The 18,226-nt window shown below is 35.0% G+C and overlaps 1 protein-coding gene across 1 annotated transcript in view; it reads right to left on the bottom strand.

Annotated features, from left to right (window-relative positions):
* Positions 1-4,778: 4,778 nt before the first annotated feature.
* ZNF782 (zinc finger protein 782) overlaps positions 4,779-18,226 on the bottom strand; it is a 37,190-nt gene continuing 23,742 nt past the window's right edge. Inside the window, exons 5-6 of the mRNA XM_045504670.2 lie at positions 11,569-11,664; positions 4,779-9,475 (exon numbers count right to left, since the gene is read on the bottom strand). Coding sequence (XP_045360626.1) covers positions 7,602-9,475; positions 11,569-11,664 — 1,970 coding nt within the window. The 3' untranslated portion in view covers positions 4,779-7,601. The remainder of the gene's footprint in view (positions 9,476-11,568; positions 11,665-18,226) is intronic.

The following is an 18,226-nucleotide window of genomic DNA, read 5'->3' as shown; positions in this document are numbered from 1 at the left end:
GGGGTCCCCTGTGGGACCACTGCACATCCCGAGGACTGATGTTCAGTTACTTCTGCTAGGTTCTCAGTTGCCTGAGAATGTCTGTGGCAGGAAGGAGCAAATGTCCCTTTTCTCCAGAGCTGAGCAGGCTCAGTTTCTTATTTCACTAGCAAATGGTGTGTTCATTCCGTATATCAACTTATTTTCCAATTTGAGCCAAAATTTTAGAAAAGGCCTGACAACCCAGTTTACTCCAAAGTTCCCCCTGTGTCCCCGGCTAGGAAATGTACTGATGCTCCCTTAGGACTCCATGTCCCACCAAAAACAGCTCAATTATAATTGAGATCACACATTTTAACAAGTCATATTTCCACTTAGCTGAAAGTATTAAAAAATTTCTCTTGACATTTCTTCATTGACTCAGGTGTTATTTAGAAGTACATTGCTTAATCTCCAAGTATTTTGGAATTTTCCACCTGTCTTTCTGTGTTGCTTTCTAGTTTAATTCCACTGTGGTCTCAGAGAACACACTGTATAATTTCTATACTTTTGAATTTACTGAGGCTTGTTTCATGACACAGAATGAGATCTATCTTGTTGAATGTTCCATGTGAGTTTGAAAGAACGTGTATTCTACTTTTGCTAGATGAAAGAGAGTCTGCAGATGTTAATTATATCCAATCCATTCACGGGACTTTGAGTTTAACTATGTCTTTACTGATTTTCTGCCTGGATATGTTTATTTCGGATAGAGGGCTGTTGAAACCTCCAACTGTGATAGTGGATTTATCTATTTCCCCCGGCGGTTCTATCAATTGTTGACTCATGAATTTTAATGCTCCATTGTTAGGCACACACACATTAAGGATTGTTATGATTTCTTGGAGAATACACATTTATAATTATGTAAATCTCCTTTTTAATCCCTGATGACTTTTCTTCATCTGAAATCTGCTCTATCTGAAGTAATACAACTATTATAGCATTCTCTTGACTAATGTTAGCATGGTGTATCTTTCTCCATCCTTTTACTTTTAATCTACATGTATTTTTATATTTCAAGTGTTGTAAGGGGGGAGGGTATAGCTCAGTGGTAGAGTGTATGCCCAGCATGCACAAGGTTTTGGATTCAATCTGCAGTACCTCCACTGAAGATAAATAAATTTTAAAAAACATTACAAAAACCAAATCTAATTACACCCCCCCCAAAAAAAGTGTTGTAGACAACATATATTTGGGTCTTACTTTTTGATGTACTCTGGCAATCTCTGTTTTTTAAATGTTACATAGGCCACTGACATTTAAATTGATTATTGATATCATTGAATTAATACGTATTGCATTTGTCAGTTTTCTGTTTGTTACCCTTGCTTTGTTCCTATTTTTATCTTCCATTCTTTTTCTGCCTTTTGTAGTGTTAATTGCGTGTTTTATATGATTTTGTCTTCTCTCCTTGTTAGCATATCAATTACACTTCCTTTATAACTTTTTAAAATGGTTGCCCTAGAGTTTGCAACTAATTGACACAACTAATTTTACTACTAGCCCAAGTCCACTTTCAAGTAACACCGTCATTTCAGGGGTAGCTCAAGTACCTTATACTAACAAAATATTCTCAAGTTCTCCCTTGTAACATGGCTGTCATTCATCTTACTTATATATAAGCTATAATCATTGAATTGCTGCATTATGAATAAACTACTATCTGTTAGCTCAAATAAGTATAAGAAAAATGAAGATTTTTATCTTAATATTACTTATTCCTTTTCTGACACCTTTCCTTTCTTTATATAGAAATGAGTTTCTGACATATATAATTTTCCTTCTCTTTGAGGAATTTTAGTATTTCTTACAAGACAGGTTTATGGGCAACATAAACCATATACCATATCTTCTTTACCCATTCCTCAACTTTTGTTTGTTTGAAAAAGTCTTTATTTTTCCATCACTTTGAAGGATAACTTTGCAGGATACAGAATTCTAGGTTTGTGGAGTTTTTTTTTTTTAATCTCAACACTTTAAATATTTCATTTTACTGTTTACTTCATTGCATGGTTTCTGAGCAATTTTTATTTTTGCTCCTTTATGGGTTGCTCCTTTTTCCTTTGGCTTCTTTCAAGAATTTTTATTTATCGTCTGTTTTCTGCAGTTTTAACATGACATGCCTACCAGTAGGTTTTTTTTGAATTTACCTTGCTTTATATTCTCTGAGATTCCTGTATCTGTGGTTTGGTGCCTGACATTAATTTGAAGAAATATGCAGTCATGATTACTTCAAATATGTTGGCTCTTTTTCATCTTTCTGCTGCTTCTGGTATCCTCATTGACAATATGTTACCTCATGTAATAAAAATTGAAGTATAGTCAGTTATAATGTGGCAAGTTCTGGTGTACAGCATAATGTTTCAGTCACACATATACATACATATATTTGTTTTCATATTTTTTCACTATAAGTTACTACAAGATATTGAATATGGTTTCCTGTACTATACAGAAGAAATCTGCTTATTATCTATTTTATATATAGTAGTTAATATTTGCAAATCTCAAACTCCCAATTTATCCTTCCCCCCTGCACGCCCCCACAGTAACCATAAGATTGTTTACTGTGTCTGAGTCTGTTTCATAGATGAGTTCATTAGTGTCTTCTTTCTTCTTTTTTTAGATTCCACATATGAGTGATATCATATGGTATTTTTCTTTCTCTTTCTGTCTTACTTCACTTAGAATGATAATCTCCAGGTCCATTCATGTTGCTACAAATGGCATTATTTAATTCTTTTTATGGCTGAGTAATATTCCATTACTTTTATATATATAAAAAAATATATATATTTCATACTTTTTCATTATAGGTTATAAGATGTTGAATATAGTTTTCTGAGCTATATATACTGTATCTTCTTTATCCATTCATTTGTCAGTGGATATTTGGGTTGTTTTTCTGTCTTGGCTACTGTCAATAGTACTGCTATGAACATTGGAGAGCATGTGACTTTTTAAATTAGAGGTTTTTTCAGATATATGGCCAGGGGTGGGATTGCTGGATCATAGGTAAGTCTATTTTTAGTTTTTTAAGGAATCTCCAACTATCCTCCATAGTGGCTCAGGCTGGAATCTGTGAACAGATGCTGCAGGCTGTGCCCCACTGTTGACCAGCTGCTGGCTGGGCTCCTTCATCTGGCGGGGCTTTCAACTGTACCCTGCAGGTAGGTGGGGTTGGGACTGTGCTCCACAGTTGGGAAGGGTTGCTACTTGGGCTTTCTGGTCAGGAGGGGGCCACAGGCTATGGTCTGCGATTTTGTGGGGTCACTGGCTGAGCAAGGTTGCAGACATTATGGGTCACATCTGAAATCACCTCCAGTATAGCGGGGAAACAGAAATAAGAAAAACAGTGGCCATTAAAGGATGTGTGTATGTGTGTGTGTGTGTGTGTGTACACTACCTTGAAGTGTGGCTGCTGTCTAGAATATTTATGTAACTGGTGTGTAACTTCTACCCAGGATGGAAGAACCTACAACAGAGAACTCAAGTGACAATACTCCAGCTTAGTTCAGACTTCAAAAAGCTTCTCTCAGAGAGAAGCTCTAGGGGGAGGAAGGGGAGGGAAAGTCATGGCAGGTGCTTTCCCTGCCTTTGTGGAAAAACGATTTCCTGGTAACTGGACACTTAAAAATGTTTTGGGCTGAGGCATGTCAACCAGTTCACACGCCTGAAGCTTTCGAAGTTTCAGAAATGGTATAATCAGATAGAGAAAAGTTAAAAGCCCCCAGAGTGTGGGGAACTCCCACCTACCCATCACATCAAGGCTGAATCTCCTCTAGGCCTACATTATTATGTTGTTTTAGTATCAGCTATAATCTTGCTTCAAGCTCTTTTAAGGAACACAGATCTTTTTCCTGATTTTTAACAGTAGTGAAACTGATAACGGTTAGTTATTACTTACTGCTCATTGACTCCACGCCAGGCAGTTTTAAGTGACAGACATAGATTAACTCAGAAAATGCCTCCAAAAAGAATTGTAGGTAACTATCAACATTCTGCACCTCTCACAAATGAGGAAACTGTGGGACATAAAGGAGAACTGACTTGCCCAAGGTCACACCGCCATACGGGAGGGGGAAAGGAATAAATACCCAAGAGGTAAAGCCAATGAGCCACTTGGCAAATTCAGAATGTGGGTCTCATAATATACGGGGGATCCAAAATTTACTTTTATAATTATTAAAATCAATTGTATCGAAGTGTTATTTATATAAATATATGCATTTTTGGTACATTTTGATGAGTTTTGAAAATTTATACATTTTTGTAAACACCACAATCTACGTAGAACACTAAAACGTTAGAGTCATACAGCTCTACTTTGTTGTGCCTGGCTTCTTTTGCATAGCCTAACCTTATTATTAATGTTATTCCATGCATTAGTAGTTCCTTCCTTTTCATTACTGAGTGATATTCCATTGTCAGGCAACATTATTCTTTATACATTTATCTGTTGATGGACATTTTGGTTCTTTCTAACTTGGGGCTATTATGAATAAAGATTCTATGAACATTTTTATACAATTCTCTTTTAAAACTTTCATTTATTTTTGATTTTTGTTTTTGTACAATTCTTTACATTTTCCTGGGGATAAATACCTAGAGCTGAAATTGTTGGTTTTAGGTAAAGTAAAGTACAAGAAACCATCAAATGGACTTGTAATGATCCCACATTAGAGTTTTAATTTGCACTTCCCTGATGACTAAATCTTTGGACATGTTTTCTAGTACTTACTGGCTATCCATATATCTTCTTTTGTGAAATGCCTGTTTTATTCTTTTCCTTTTTTTTTTCCTAATTTTAACTGTATTGTTTGTATTCTTATTGCATTATGAACATTCTTTACATATCATGGATGCAAGTCTTTTGACAGATACATCTATTAGAGACATTTTCTCCCAATGCGTGTGTTTTTCTTCTTTGCTTTCATAATAAAATTTTGAAAAGCAGACACTTTAACTTTTAATAAACTCAAATTTATCTTTTTTTATGTCTCACACTTTTTTGTAATATATCTCAAAAATCTCTGTGTGCTTCACAGTACAACTAGTTTGTTTCCTAACAGAAATTTTGTACTTTGCTATTTTGCTTAGGTTTATTATTTATTTTTAATAAATCTTTAATTACGGTATGAAAATCAAGGTGTATTAAAAATATACATATCTGGTTATTTTATCACCATTTTTGAAAAAGTCATCTTTTTCCCATCAAATTACCCTGGAACATATGTCAAAAATCAACCGGCAACTTTCAGTTACAGTTCAGATCATTAGCAAGCAGGAAAAAGCATTGCTCCTATTCTTAAAACAAGAAAACAGCTGGGAAGACTTTCCTGAATATGTAAGCTATCTGACATTGCAGGGCAAAAAACTAGCCCAAAAAATGAGCCCCAAGTCTGGAAAGCTTGGTGACTGCAAGGAGAAATAAGAACCTAAGCAGTGGCTTAACTGAGACAGAGAATGCCAAATGCCATATAAAATAATTGTAATGGAAAAGGTAAACAACATGCAAGATCAGATAGGTTATTTTAGCAGAGAGATGGAAACTATAATACAATTTAAATGCTATTAATAAAAAAAAAACACATACAATAAATGAAGAATGTCTTCAAAGGGCTCATCAGCGTACTTAAAACCACTGAGGAAAGAATCAGTGGCGTTGAAGAGATAGATAGAACACACACACACACACACACACACACATTTGTATGTGTGTATGCCTCAATACAATATTTGTGTTAGTGACCCTGAGATGATACAAAAGTATCCAGAAAACACTGTTTGGTTTCTTTGAAAAAAGACAGCTTAGTAACAATGGCCTTTCCTATAAGTACGTGTCAGGAGGCAGAAAGAGAAAGGGAATGTGTTATGGGATTCTGAATTTTCAGATTCTTCCTATGAAAAGTTTATTTGTTATTAATATACATGTGGCAACTCATAGTTGATATCAGAATAGTTACTAAGTATGGGGTACATAATTCTATTACGATGCAGCTGAGTTCCAATACACATATAAAACAAACACCTAAGTGGCACACATACAAATTCACAGACAAACAACAGCAAACTCAGAACACATTCACAGACATCCAACACTGTGCATTTTATGCAATTTATTTCTTGTTTTTTAGTTTCTCATTCTAATGACTGTGCATGAATCAATATTTTTATATTTCATCAACTGTTTTAACATGTAATATTAAATTAAATCAAATATGTAAAACTATGTATGAAAAAATAGTTTTGATATAACATAAAGGCTATTATTTACCTCTCAAACGGATAAATTTCCCTTTATAACAAACTCTGAAGGATATTAAAGTTTGATGACTTGTTGAAAGCTTTCACACATTCACAACTCAATTATCAGATACTTAACGAGATATCATTTTGAGGGGTAAAGGATTACCTATATATGTTGAAATGTTAGGTATCTTCCCCTGATATTTACCTAAAGAAGAGTTGTGGATAAAAACTGGTCATTCAGCTTGTTGTCAGTGGTTTCTCCTGTGTGATGTTTCTGATATACACTGAGTTCACATGTTCACAGAAATCATATTCATAGACTTTGATAACTGAGGGTTCGTGAGTATATGCCAGCATTAAGTATACCCAAACCTACAGAAGTTCAGTAGAGCACAAATTTATTCATCATGGCAAAGAGTCTGTGAACATCAGGAGAAGATTCCATTCAACAGTCACTCTTTGGCCCTGTTTCCTTCTATCTCGTACCCTCTCATCTTCCGTGCAAGAGCCCCGTGGATTTGCTGGGGGCAACCGCCACTCCATTCTGACAAAGGACAGGAGAAAACATTAAGAATTTGAGAAATGTACTTAATAAGACCTCTCATTGAACCCCCTATATTTCACTATCCAGAGGTTAATAATATGATCTCATTTGGATGACAGAGCAGTTGAGAAATTCAGACTAGGTGTGGCATGAAGAGAAGAGAAAATGGTTATTGGCGAACAATTAATAGTCACTATATGTCATATAGTTGTTACCCTTGTGTAAGTCAAATTGAGGGTTGACTTATAGTAGAAAGACTCCCCATATCCATTACCTTGATTTCTTGTCTGTTCTGAATACGAGGTCTCCACTCTATGTATTTTCTGCTTTACTGAGAAAGCTGGCTTTTGGCTAAAGGTTGTCATACATTCATTAAATTCTCAGTTTTCTGACTGTTTAATTTCTCTGATGATGAATGAATTGTGATGGCCGGCACAAAGTTTTCACATTTTCAGTACATTCCCAGAGTTGCTCCGCAGTGAGTTTTCTGAGGATTGAGGGCACAGAGTATTTCTAGCACTGATTATCTTTGTAGAGCTTCTTTGCTGCGTGAGTTCTCTGATCTACAATGAGGACCAGGCTCAGGATGAGACTGTCCATATAAAATATAGCCCAAGAATTTCTCTCCCGTGTGCATTCTCTGATGTTTAGTGCAAGCCAGGATCTTGCAGAGAAGCTTCCAAGTGTTCATTATATCATAGGGGTTTTCTCCAATAGCTTTATTTTGTATTGTGAGACTTGATTTCCAGCTCAGAGATTTTCTACATTCATTACACTTACACGTTTAATTCCCTGTGCGGGCTTTCTGATGTTCTCTAAGGCTGGATTTCTGGCTAAAAGTTTTCCCACATTTATCACATTTATAGGGTTTCTCCCCAGTGTGAGTTCTCTGATGTACTCTGAGGTTTGATTTCTGGCTGAAAGCTTCTCCACAGTGATTACAATTATAGGGTTTCTCTCCTGTGTGAGTTCTCTCGTGTTTTCTTAGGACTGACTTCTCACTGAAAGCTTTGCCACATTCGTTACATTCATAGGGTTTCTCCCCAGTGTGAGTTCTCTGATGTCCTCTGAGATTTGATTTCTGCCTGAATGTTTTGCCACACTCTTCACATTTATAGGGCTTCTCCCCAGTGTGAGTTCTGTGATGTACTCTGAGGTTTGATTTCTGGCTAAAAGCTTCCCCACAATGATTACACTGGTAGGGTTTCTCCCCTGTGTGAATTCTATGATGTCCTCTGAGTTGTGACTTCTGACCGAAAGCTTTCCCACATTGGTTACATTTATAGGGCTTTTCCCCTGTATGAGTCCTATGATGTTTTCTTAGACCTGACTTCAGTTTGAAAGCTTTCCCACATTCATCACACATATATGGCCTTTCTCCTGTGTGAGTTCTCCGATGATTCCTCAGGCCTGACATATGGCTAAAAGATTTCCCACATTCGTTACATTCAAAGGGTTTCTCCCCTGTATGAGTTCTCTGATGCACTATGAGAATTGATTTATAGTTGAAAGCTTTCCCACATTCATTACATTCAAAGGGTTTCTCTCCTGTGTGAGTTCTCTGATGTATTCTTAGGCCTGACTTTGCACTGAAAGCTTTCCCACATTCATTACATTCAAAGGGTTTCTCTCCTGTGTGAGTTCTCTGATGTTTTCTTAGGCGTGACTTCTCACTGAAAGCTTTCCCACATTCATGACATTCATAGGGTTTCTTCTCTGTGTGACTCTTCTGAGGCTGAGTCAGGCATGAAGTCATACTGCAGGATTTTCCACACTTGTTACACTCACAGGGTTTCACTGCAATTTGAGATCTCTGATGTACGCTGAAAGCTGACTGGTAATCCAATGTCTCTGTATATGTGCCATTGTCGGAGGATTGCTCTAGTGCGTGAATCCTCTGATGCACTGGGAGGGCTGAATTATGGCCGAAATTCCTTCCATATTCAAAGGTTTTCATTCCTGTATGAGCTTTTTGCTGTTCTCTACAGCGTAATTTTTGGCTGAAAGAGTTCCCTTCTGTGTCAGGTCTTTGAGTCATCCGACTGAAATTACTGTCATCTTTAGTACATTTGCATTTATCAAACTCATACTGACTCTTCTCCGCTGGATGACTGTTCTGGGAGACTATCAAGGTTGACTTATCACATTGGCTTTCTCCACATTTAATGAATTTATAAGATTTCACTTTTGGCTGGGTACTCTGAGATGTAACAAGGGTAGTCTTCTCAAGAAGATCTTTTCTACGTTCATTACATTCAAAATCTTGCTGCAAAGTCTGAATTGTCTGATGCTGAATTACTTTGTCTTTATGTCCAAAGGCGTTCATACGTCTCCTATAAACAAAAGATTTCTCTCCAGTATTGGTTCTACTATCCTTAATACTGAGGAGCCATTTCTCACATACATTAAGGTCATGAGTCTTCTTTCTTGAATACTGACAGTGCGGGGCCAATGAGCTGAGAAGCAAGTAACTAGATCCTGCAGTGTTAAATTTACAGGGCACTGTTTTTGCAGGAAGAATGTTTATGTCCAGATTATATGGTTTTCTTGGAATTTCTTGCTTTGTAGTCAATGATTTGTGGGTGAATAAAACTTGCCTCAAATGTTTGCCTTGGTTTTCCAGGCTCTCCTCTAAGACTTTATCAGGCTGGGGTTCTTCTAAAAATAAGAAAATTAAAAATAGTTTATGATATTTAACATACTTATTATGGAATCTGATTTATATACATATACCCTATTACGTATTTGACTCCTTGGTTTCTGGCTCAGTTTCCCCAAAATAAAGTGATTTCAAGTGTATAGTTTCTCTTTTTTTGTTGTGAAAAACACTTTTTGTAGTGGAAAAAGATAGAGGAATCTAGAAATGAAAATACATATACACTTGGTATGTTAAAGTATAATTTTCAAAACTGGGTAGAAAAGAGGATATAAAGGAAAGGAACAATTAAGAGAAAAGAATATATTTAAGAGAACTGGATCCTGGGAAAAGAAAACAGCAGAGATCAGAATGAATTCAACGAGGATTTTGCACTAAGTAGATAACAAAAAGTATCAATGGAGAATGGCTTTCAGTGGATTTACCTGAGACAGAGTTTTCATTAAGGGAAGAACACTGGAGTCTACATTCATAGTCAAATATAGATTACAATAAGATAACCATTAGTCTATATGACTCCAATTGGAGCTCCAGTTTTTCCAATACACACGTCAATACTAAAATAAATTTATAATGGCACCAACTTTCCCATGTTGAAAGAAACAATCAGAGACAGAAACATAAATGTACTGGTGGAAGTGAAAAAAACTGATGAGAGTTAAAGCAATTTCCCACCTATATTGCAGTCACCTCTCTTTCCTGGTTCTGGTGCCCTGGTATTGTATTAGGGCTGTACAATTGTGAATCCCTCTTAATCATCAGATTGTAACTTTTCTCTTTTCAATTTGCTCACTCATTTCCCCCAAACCAGTCTTGCCCCTGCCTACTCTTTAATTCTATTTTCCACCTATTTTTCCACATATCTAGTTTTTATTCTCTGCAAGAACCCTAAGGATCATATGTTTCAAACTGGCCCTAGAAATTTTACAAGTAGCCTTTATATTTATCATAAATTTCTTGTGCATATTTGACTGCAACCCCTACACCACGCAAAAATATCAGGCCCATGCTAAAAATATTTGCAGGTTTTGGATCTATTGCCTTAGGTACCAACAGATGAAAGATAAAACTGAAATAATTCAGGAAAAGGAAGTTTTACACTAACTATATGCTCATTATGTGTTCTAGCCACCAATCCATTAGTACAGAGTATTCTCTGCTCTAATCTTGACAGGGTATCAGTCCTTATTAAATGGTTCATTTCCAACAATAACTTTATACTCATATTATTCCCCTAAATTATCCTCCATTCTAGCCTTCAAACTATTTAGAATCCAAATGTCCTTCAGGCAGGGCAAAATTATTTCCCCAAAGCTTAACAATAGAAAACTTTTCCACCAATTTCAAGATGCGTCCTGATTTTGGTGATGGTAATTTACTTTAAAAATTGTGAGTCACAGATACGGGTGCTCTCCATGTAGCCTTGTTAAAATGAATGATACAGGCAGTAACTTCTTCCAGATTTTAACATAAATGTTGCTTAAATTTGTGAGAGAATATTACAAACTGAGTCCTCCAGGTGAATTAATGAATCTGATGGTGATCATGGGAAACCTTGATAGAGTTTTTTAAGAAACTTTCCTAGTAACAGATCTGTTTTCTTTGCCTGTGAAATGTACTTAACTTTTAACAATTAGGAAGGTTGCAGTTTACTCCAGTCGTCTTTCCTAACTACATTATATAATTCATTAATCATCTATTCATTTAAATTCTATCTAATTTATTACACAATGACAAGGTTAATGGTTTATTTCTCTCTTCTCATCTGTTTACTCCCAATTTTAGTTGTTTTATTAACTTTTCTTAGCTTTTATCTTTTTATTGTTAAACATACATCCATTATTTAATTTTTCAGCTTCGAAGGGTTTTCCTTACTCCCATCTTTTAGTGATGTGAGAATATCAACTTGCTTACATTTCATTTCTTTTGTTAGTTGTCCCTCGTCCACATTTTATTATATCTATTATTTCTAAAATTTCGAATGTAAAGGCCTCTCAAAGGAGAAGGCTGAAAAGCATTTCAAACTGCTCACTTCTAGCTGATCATTTTGGATCTAATTTTCTTGGAAGCCTTCTGCTGGTATTCAGTAACTCACCTGGGGAACTTCCGCTTACAAATTCTTTCTCTAACAACCATGGATCTTCTCCTTGTTCCAACATGAAGATCAGTTCTGGTTTTGTAAAGCAGTACCCTGCAAACAGGAAATACTTTAGCACTTGACTTACCTGTGTAGGTTTTGTTGTTTCCAAATGTGAAGAAAGGTATGGCTTCAGAATTAGCACACTGAGGGTGCTTGCTAGAATTTTTTTTGGGGGGGGAGGGAAATGATAACAAGAAACATTTTCTTACACTCCTAACGGATTAACCTTCTTAAATCCTAGAATCACAATCCTAGATAACATTAAATTCTAAAATGGTCAGTGCCTGTGTTTCAAACAAGATTTCTTAAGGACAGATTTGAAATCTGGCCATAATGGAGTAAAAGGAACTGATTTATCCTTCCATATCAGACATCTAAAAAACCGTATAGATTATATGAAATGAGTTTTAGACTTTAATCAACAGGAGTGCAGACAGGGACACTTGAGAACAGAGAAACAAATGAGGTGAGCCCTGTGATTATTACAGTTTACTGCTGAGAGAGCTTCCAACCCACAGCACAAAAGGAGACCACCAAAACAGAGCCTGGCTAACTCAGTAAATTAAGGCAACAGAACTGGATTTTAAGAAAGCCATGACAACTAGGATTTGTAAGGTAAAATACCAGAGAAGAAAGAGCTATGCTGATACACAGCCTTGGAGATCTGCAAAAGGGTCTCTTGAATACTAACTTTTGAAAGCATGTAAGGAAAACACTTGAGGTTGGGGAAAGACCAGGAGAAAGTGTAGGCTGAAGTACCACCATAGCACACAGAGAGGTAGAAAGCTTCTGCTTCTACTAGCCAGGGTAGAAACACTTCCTAATTCAAGGCCAGTTAGTAGAATAACCAGAAGGGCATTTATTGCCTTAGTAGAGGAGCCAAACCAGTCCTAGACTAAAGTGAGCTCTGAGTCCAATATAACAAAGCTTAAAGCAAACTTTGAAAGGATCAAATTAATTCCAAGTAATTTAACTACAAACCAGAAAAGATCCCAAAAGATTTAAAATAATACAACAAAATTAGCATCTAACAATATAAAATTTGTAACATCTAGCCCCTAATAAAAAATTACCAGGTATGAGTAAAAGGGATATATGACTCTTATTCAAGGAGAAAAAAATCAATCAGTAACCACAGAGCAAGAAATGGCAAAAATAAAACTAATAGAGTCATTAAAACAGTAAATATACTCCACACACTCAAAAAATGAACATGAATATGATGAGAAGAGACAGGGAGTTTATTAAAAATTTCCAAATTGAAATTCTAAATATGAAAAATGTCTGAAATGAGAAAATCAACCAACCAAACAACAAACAAAAAAACTCCACTGGATAAGATTAATAATAACACAGATACCACATAAGGAAAGATAAATGACATAAGGGAGATAGATAACTTTAAGGTATAACAATGAAAACTATGAAATAAGAAACAATAAATAAAGACTGGAAGATAATAAACAGCATTATCTGTGACCAGTGGGATAATATAAACTTATCTAACATGTGAAATTAGCATTTCAGAAGGGGAAAAGGAGGATGGAAAAAATGAGCAAAGGGTGAAATTTTAAAGCAGTGTATAAAACTGTGGATCCAAGAAGCTAAATGAGTATCAAAGAGAAGAAGAAAATCACACCAGGGTACATTATAATTAAATTCTTAAAAACCACTGATAATGAGAAAATGTTGCATAGACAGAGAAAGACATAATTTATACAGAGAAACAAAAATAAGAAGGAATGTCTACTTGTCAGAATTTATACAAGCCAGAAGACTAGATGAAGTGACAATTTTAAAGTACTGAAAGAAAAAAAAGCCAACCTAGGATTTTATACTTGGCAAATATACGACATTTTCAAGCAAAAACTGAAAGAATTTATCACCAACTGACAATTACAGGAAAGTTAAAAGAAATTTTTCACACAGAAGAAAAATGCTATCAGGGGAAATTTATATTTATACATAGAAATAAACAGCACCATAATCTGGAAACATGAGGATAAAAATAAAACTTTTCTCATTTTCGGAACTCTTTTAAAAAATAGTAAATTGTCTTTTAAAACAACGACAATGTACTGTGACAATATGATGACAATAACACCACAAAAGATAGAAGGCAAAAAAATGGAAAATTGTTGTAAGATTTTAAAAATATATTCAGTACAATAAATTACTACTTGAAGGAAGACTGTGATAAGTTAAAGATTTATGCTGTAACTGCTAAAGGAACCTCATACCCTCAGAAAATAGCATGTCTAATAAATCATAATGTAGATGTAATGGAATCATTAAATATACAGTTAATCTGAAAAAAGCAGCAAAGTAGAAAAAAAGAACATTGGAAAAACAGTTTGCAAATAACAATATAGTACATTTAAACCCAACCATATTAATAATAACATTAAACATAAATGGTCTAATCTTTGCAATTAAGAGGCAAAGATCAACAGATTGGATATAAAAACAAGCCTCTAATATATTACGTCTGCAAGAAATTCAGTTTAGCTATAGAGACACAGGTAAGTTATAAGTAAAAAAAACCAAAAAAGATACCATGCAAACATAATAGAAAGAAAGTCACAGTGACTATATTAATATCAAAGCAAAATTCAAAAGAAAGGAATATTATCTGGGATAAAGAGAAATGCTCCACGATGATAAAGGAAATAATTCATCAGGAGAACAAAACTTTTTTCTAACTTTATGACATTTGTTTTTCTATCTTTATAACATTTCTTCAGTATATACAGAGCAAATCAGTCTTGATAAAACTGAAAGAGTAACCAAATCCACAATTATAGCTGGACTGTAATACCTTCTCAATAATTGATAGAACAAATAGATGAAAAAGAAATGAGGATACACAAGACCTGAACAATAATATTAACCAATATGACCTAATTTCCATCTATAGATCACTGATCCATGGTTTAAAATGACCCAAGTATATTATGTCTATAATCAAACTCACTCCATAAATATATTCAGATTGGTTTTCTCTTACAAGTAAGGTATTGTTTTCCTCTTGTTGCTTTTAACATTTTTCTTCAGTTTCCAGATGTTTGAAAGTCATGGAGTTCATGGCATGGATTCCTTTGGGTTTATCTTATATGGAGGTTGCCCAGCTTCTTGAATCTGTAGGCTTATGTCTGGCAAATTTGGGAAATTTTGGCCATTGCTTCTTTGTATTTTTTTTAAAGCCTTTCTTTCTGAGACTCCAAAGACATGAATGAGAGAGATTTTGTTGTAGACCCATAGTCCCCGATGTTTTGTTCAGTTTTATTCTATTTTTTCCTTTGCAATGATTGAGCCATTTCTGTTGTTTTGTCATAAAATTCAGTGATCTTTTCCCTCTATCCTCTCCAGTATGCTTGTGCATATCCATTGAGTTTTTTTTAAAATGTTTTTAGAATAGCTTTAAATTCACAGAAAAGGTGCAGAGAGAAAAGAGAAGTCCTGTATAACCTGCATCCAATTTAGCCTACTGTTAACATCTTATATTACTAGCAGATTTGTCATGCCTATTAATATAATATTGGTATATTATTATTAAATAGAATCTATACTTTATTCCGATTTCCTTTTTTGAACGTAAACATTTTTTCCTTTGTTCCACAACTGCATCCAGGATACCACATTACACTTAGTTACCATGTCTCTTTAGCCTCTTTTAGCCTGTAAGTGATAACCTTTTTTGATAATCCTGACAGTTTAGAGGACATTGCAAAAAGGTTCTTCAGTTTGGGCTTCTTTTTCAATTGTTAAAAATGGGGCTGTATTTTTGGGGAGAAAGACCACAGGGGTAAAATGATTGCCATTCTTACCCCATCTTATCAAGGGTACATGCTATCAATACGACTTATCACTGATGATTACCTGGCTGAGGTGGTGTGTGCCAGGGTTCTCTACAGTAAAGTTACTCCCCAGCCCTCACCCCATGCACAGTGTACCCTTTAGAGAGAAGTCACTAGGCACAGCCTAGGAAAGAAGTGGGGAATTATGCTCCTCTTCCTTGAAGGTGGAGTAACTACATAAATTATTAGTAATTCTTCTGTGTCAGAGATTTTACTGTTCTCTTCCATTTATTTAGTTACTATATTATAGCAGTATGGACTCATAAGTAATTTACACTTTGGGTTATACACCAACACTATATTAATTTATTGCTCAAATTGTCGCAGCTTTGGCTATAGGGAGCTCTTTTAGTTTCGCTCCTCTGTTCTTTGACACACCCCCATTATTCTGGGGTTTTTTTTTTTTTTTGAGTATTTCTTTATGTTCCTCCACACTTATCTTGTATGTTCCATGCCTCAGCCCTAGAACCAGCCACTTCTCCAAGGAACTTTGCTCCTTTTATTGGAGAATTGTACTAGAAACTACTTATAGATCTTTTTAGATTTTTCTATTTTTTAATAATTTTGTTTTGGTGGAGAATGGGTTTCTAGAAATTTGACCATTTCACCTAGGTTGTCCAATCAGTTGGCATACAGTTACTTATAGTATTCTCATAATTCTTTTATTTCTTTGGAATTAGTAGTACTGCCTCACTTTCATTTCTGATTTTAGTAATTTGAGTCTCCTCTTTTTTATTTGATTTAGCTAAGGTTTATAAATTTTGTTATTTTGTCAATAACCAACTTTTGGTTTCATTAATTTTCTCTATTTTTTATTTATTCTCTATTTTTCATCTCTTTTCTAATCTCTGTTATCTCCTTCCTTCCATTAGCTTTAGGTTTAGTTTGCTCTTCTCTCTCTAGTTCCTTAAGGAGTAATGTTAGGTTATGGATTTGAGATCTTTTTTCTTGTTCAATATGATTACAGCTACAAATTCCCATCTTAGTTTTACTTCCACCACATCCCGTAAGTTTGGCGTATTGTGTTAATATTTTCACTCTCTCAAGGTATTTTCCAATTTCCCTTGTGATTTCTTCTTTGAACCAATCACGTTGGTTGTTTAAGAGCATTTTATTTTCTGTATATTCATGACACTTCATTTTCCTTCTCTTATTGATTTCTAGTTTCATTGTGATTGGAACAGATACTACATATGATTTCAGACATTTAAAATGTATTAAAACTTGTTTTGTGTTCTATTCTGAAGAATAATCCATGTGCACATAAGAAAAAAATGTGTAGTCTGCCAAACTTAGGCAGAGTCTTCTATGTCTGTTAGGTCCAATTGGTTTATGGTATTGTTCAAATCCTCGGTTTTATTTTTGTTTGGTTGTTTATTCCATTATTGACAGTGGAATACTGAAGGTTTTTTTTTTTTTTTATTGTAGAACCGTATGCTTCTCCCTTCAATTCTGTCAATGTTTGCTTCATATATAGTCTGTTATTTGGTTCATGTATGCTTATGCACCCTTTTTGGTGAATTGACCCTTTTATCAATTATGATGTCCTTTTTTGTCTCTTGAAACAGTTTCAGATTTATTTATGGCTATTGTAGTCCTTTGATTTTCCACATAAATCTTAGAATCAGTTTGCTGATAAAAACTTCCTGGGCTCATGATTGAGACTGCTTGAATCTATACATAAAGTTTGGGAAAACTGACATCTTAAGTTGTCCAATTCATAAAAACAAAACATCTCTCTATTATTTAGATGTTCTTTGTTTTCTTTTGTCAGTGTTTTGTAGCTTTCTGAAAACACATCTTATATTTTATAGATTTATCCTTAAGTACTTCCTTTTTTTTGTGCAATTGTTACTGGGCTGAAAAAAAACCCTTAAGTTCCAATTGTTCATTTCTGATATACAGGAAAGCAGTAACTTTTGCAAATTGACCTTGGATCCTGCAGAGTTAGTATATTCCCTTATTATTTCCAGGAATGTTTTGGAACATTTTGGGGAAGATTCTATATAGAAAATGTTACCTGTTAATATATAGAGATTTATTTCTTCCTCTTCAATCTGTATGCCTTCCCCCCCTTTTCTTACCTTACTGTATTAGTTAGGAGTTCCAGTAAGACACTGAGTAAAAGTGATGAGAAGTTAATCCTATTCCCTAACTTAGAGGGAAAGTGTTTTGTCTCCCACAATAGATAGGACATTAGTGTTAGATCTTTCATATATACATTTTATTAGGTTGTATCCTCATACTGCTAATTTTTTGAGAGTGGCTTTTTCTTCCCACGAAAGGTGTCTTAGTATGATCAGGCTGCTATAACAAAAACACAATAGACTGAGTGGCTTACAAACAACAAGCATTTATTTCTCATAGTTCTGGAGGCCAGGAAGCCCAAGGGTGCCAGCAGGTCCCCTGTGATGAGTGCCCAATTTCTGGTTCATAGGTGGCTGTCTTCTGGAGGTGTGCTCACATAGGGGAAGGGTGAATGAGTTCTCTGGGGTCTCTTTTATAAGACCACTAACCCCATAACCTCCTAGAGGCTCTACCTTCAAATTCCATCATATTGGAGGATAGGATGTAACATGGATTTTGGGGGGACACAGACATTCAGTCTATAGCAAATGCATTGTAAATTTACTGAAATGCTTTTCATTTTCCCACTGATACAATCATACGGTATTTCTTACTGTCTGTTACCATGATTTACATTTATTGACTTATAAATGTAGAAACAGGCTTGCATTTCTGAAATGAAACCCATT

The sequence above is a fragment of the Camelus bactrianus genome, chromosome 4, assembly GCF_048773025.1.
Source record: "Camelus bactrianus isolate YW-2024 breed Bactrian camel chromosome 4, ASM4877302v1, whole genome shotgun sequence".
Lineage (NCBI taxonomy): Eukaryota > Metazoa > Chordata > Mammalia > Artiodactyla > Camelidae > Camelus > Camelus bactrianus.
This window is presented reverse-complemented; position numbering and strand designations above follow the sequence as displayed.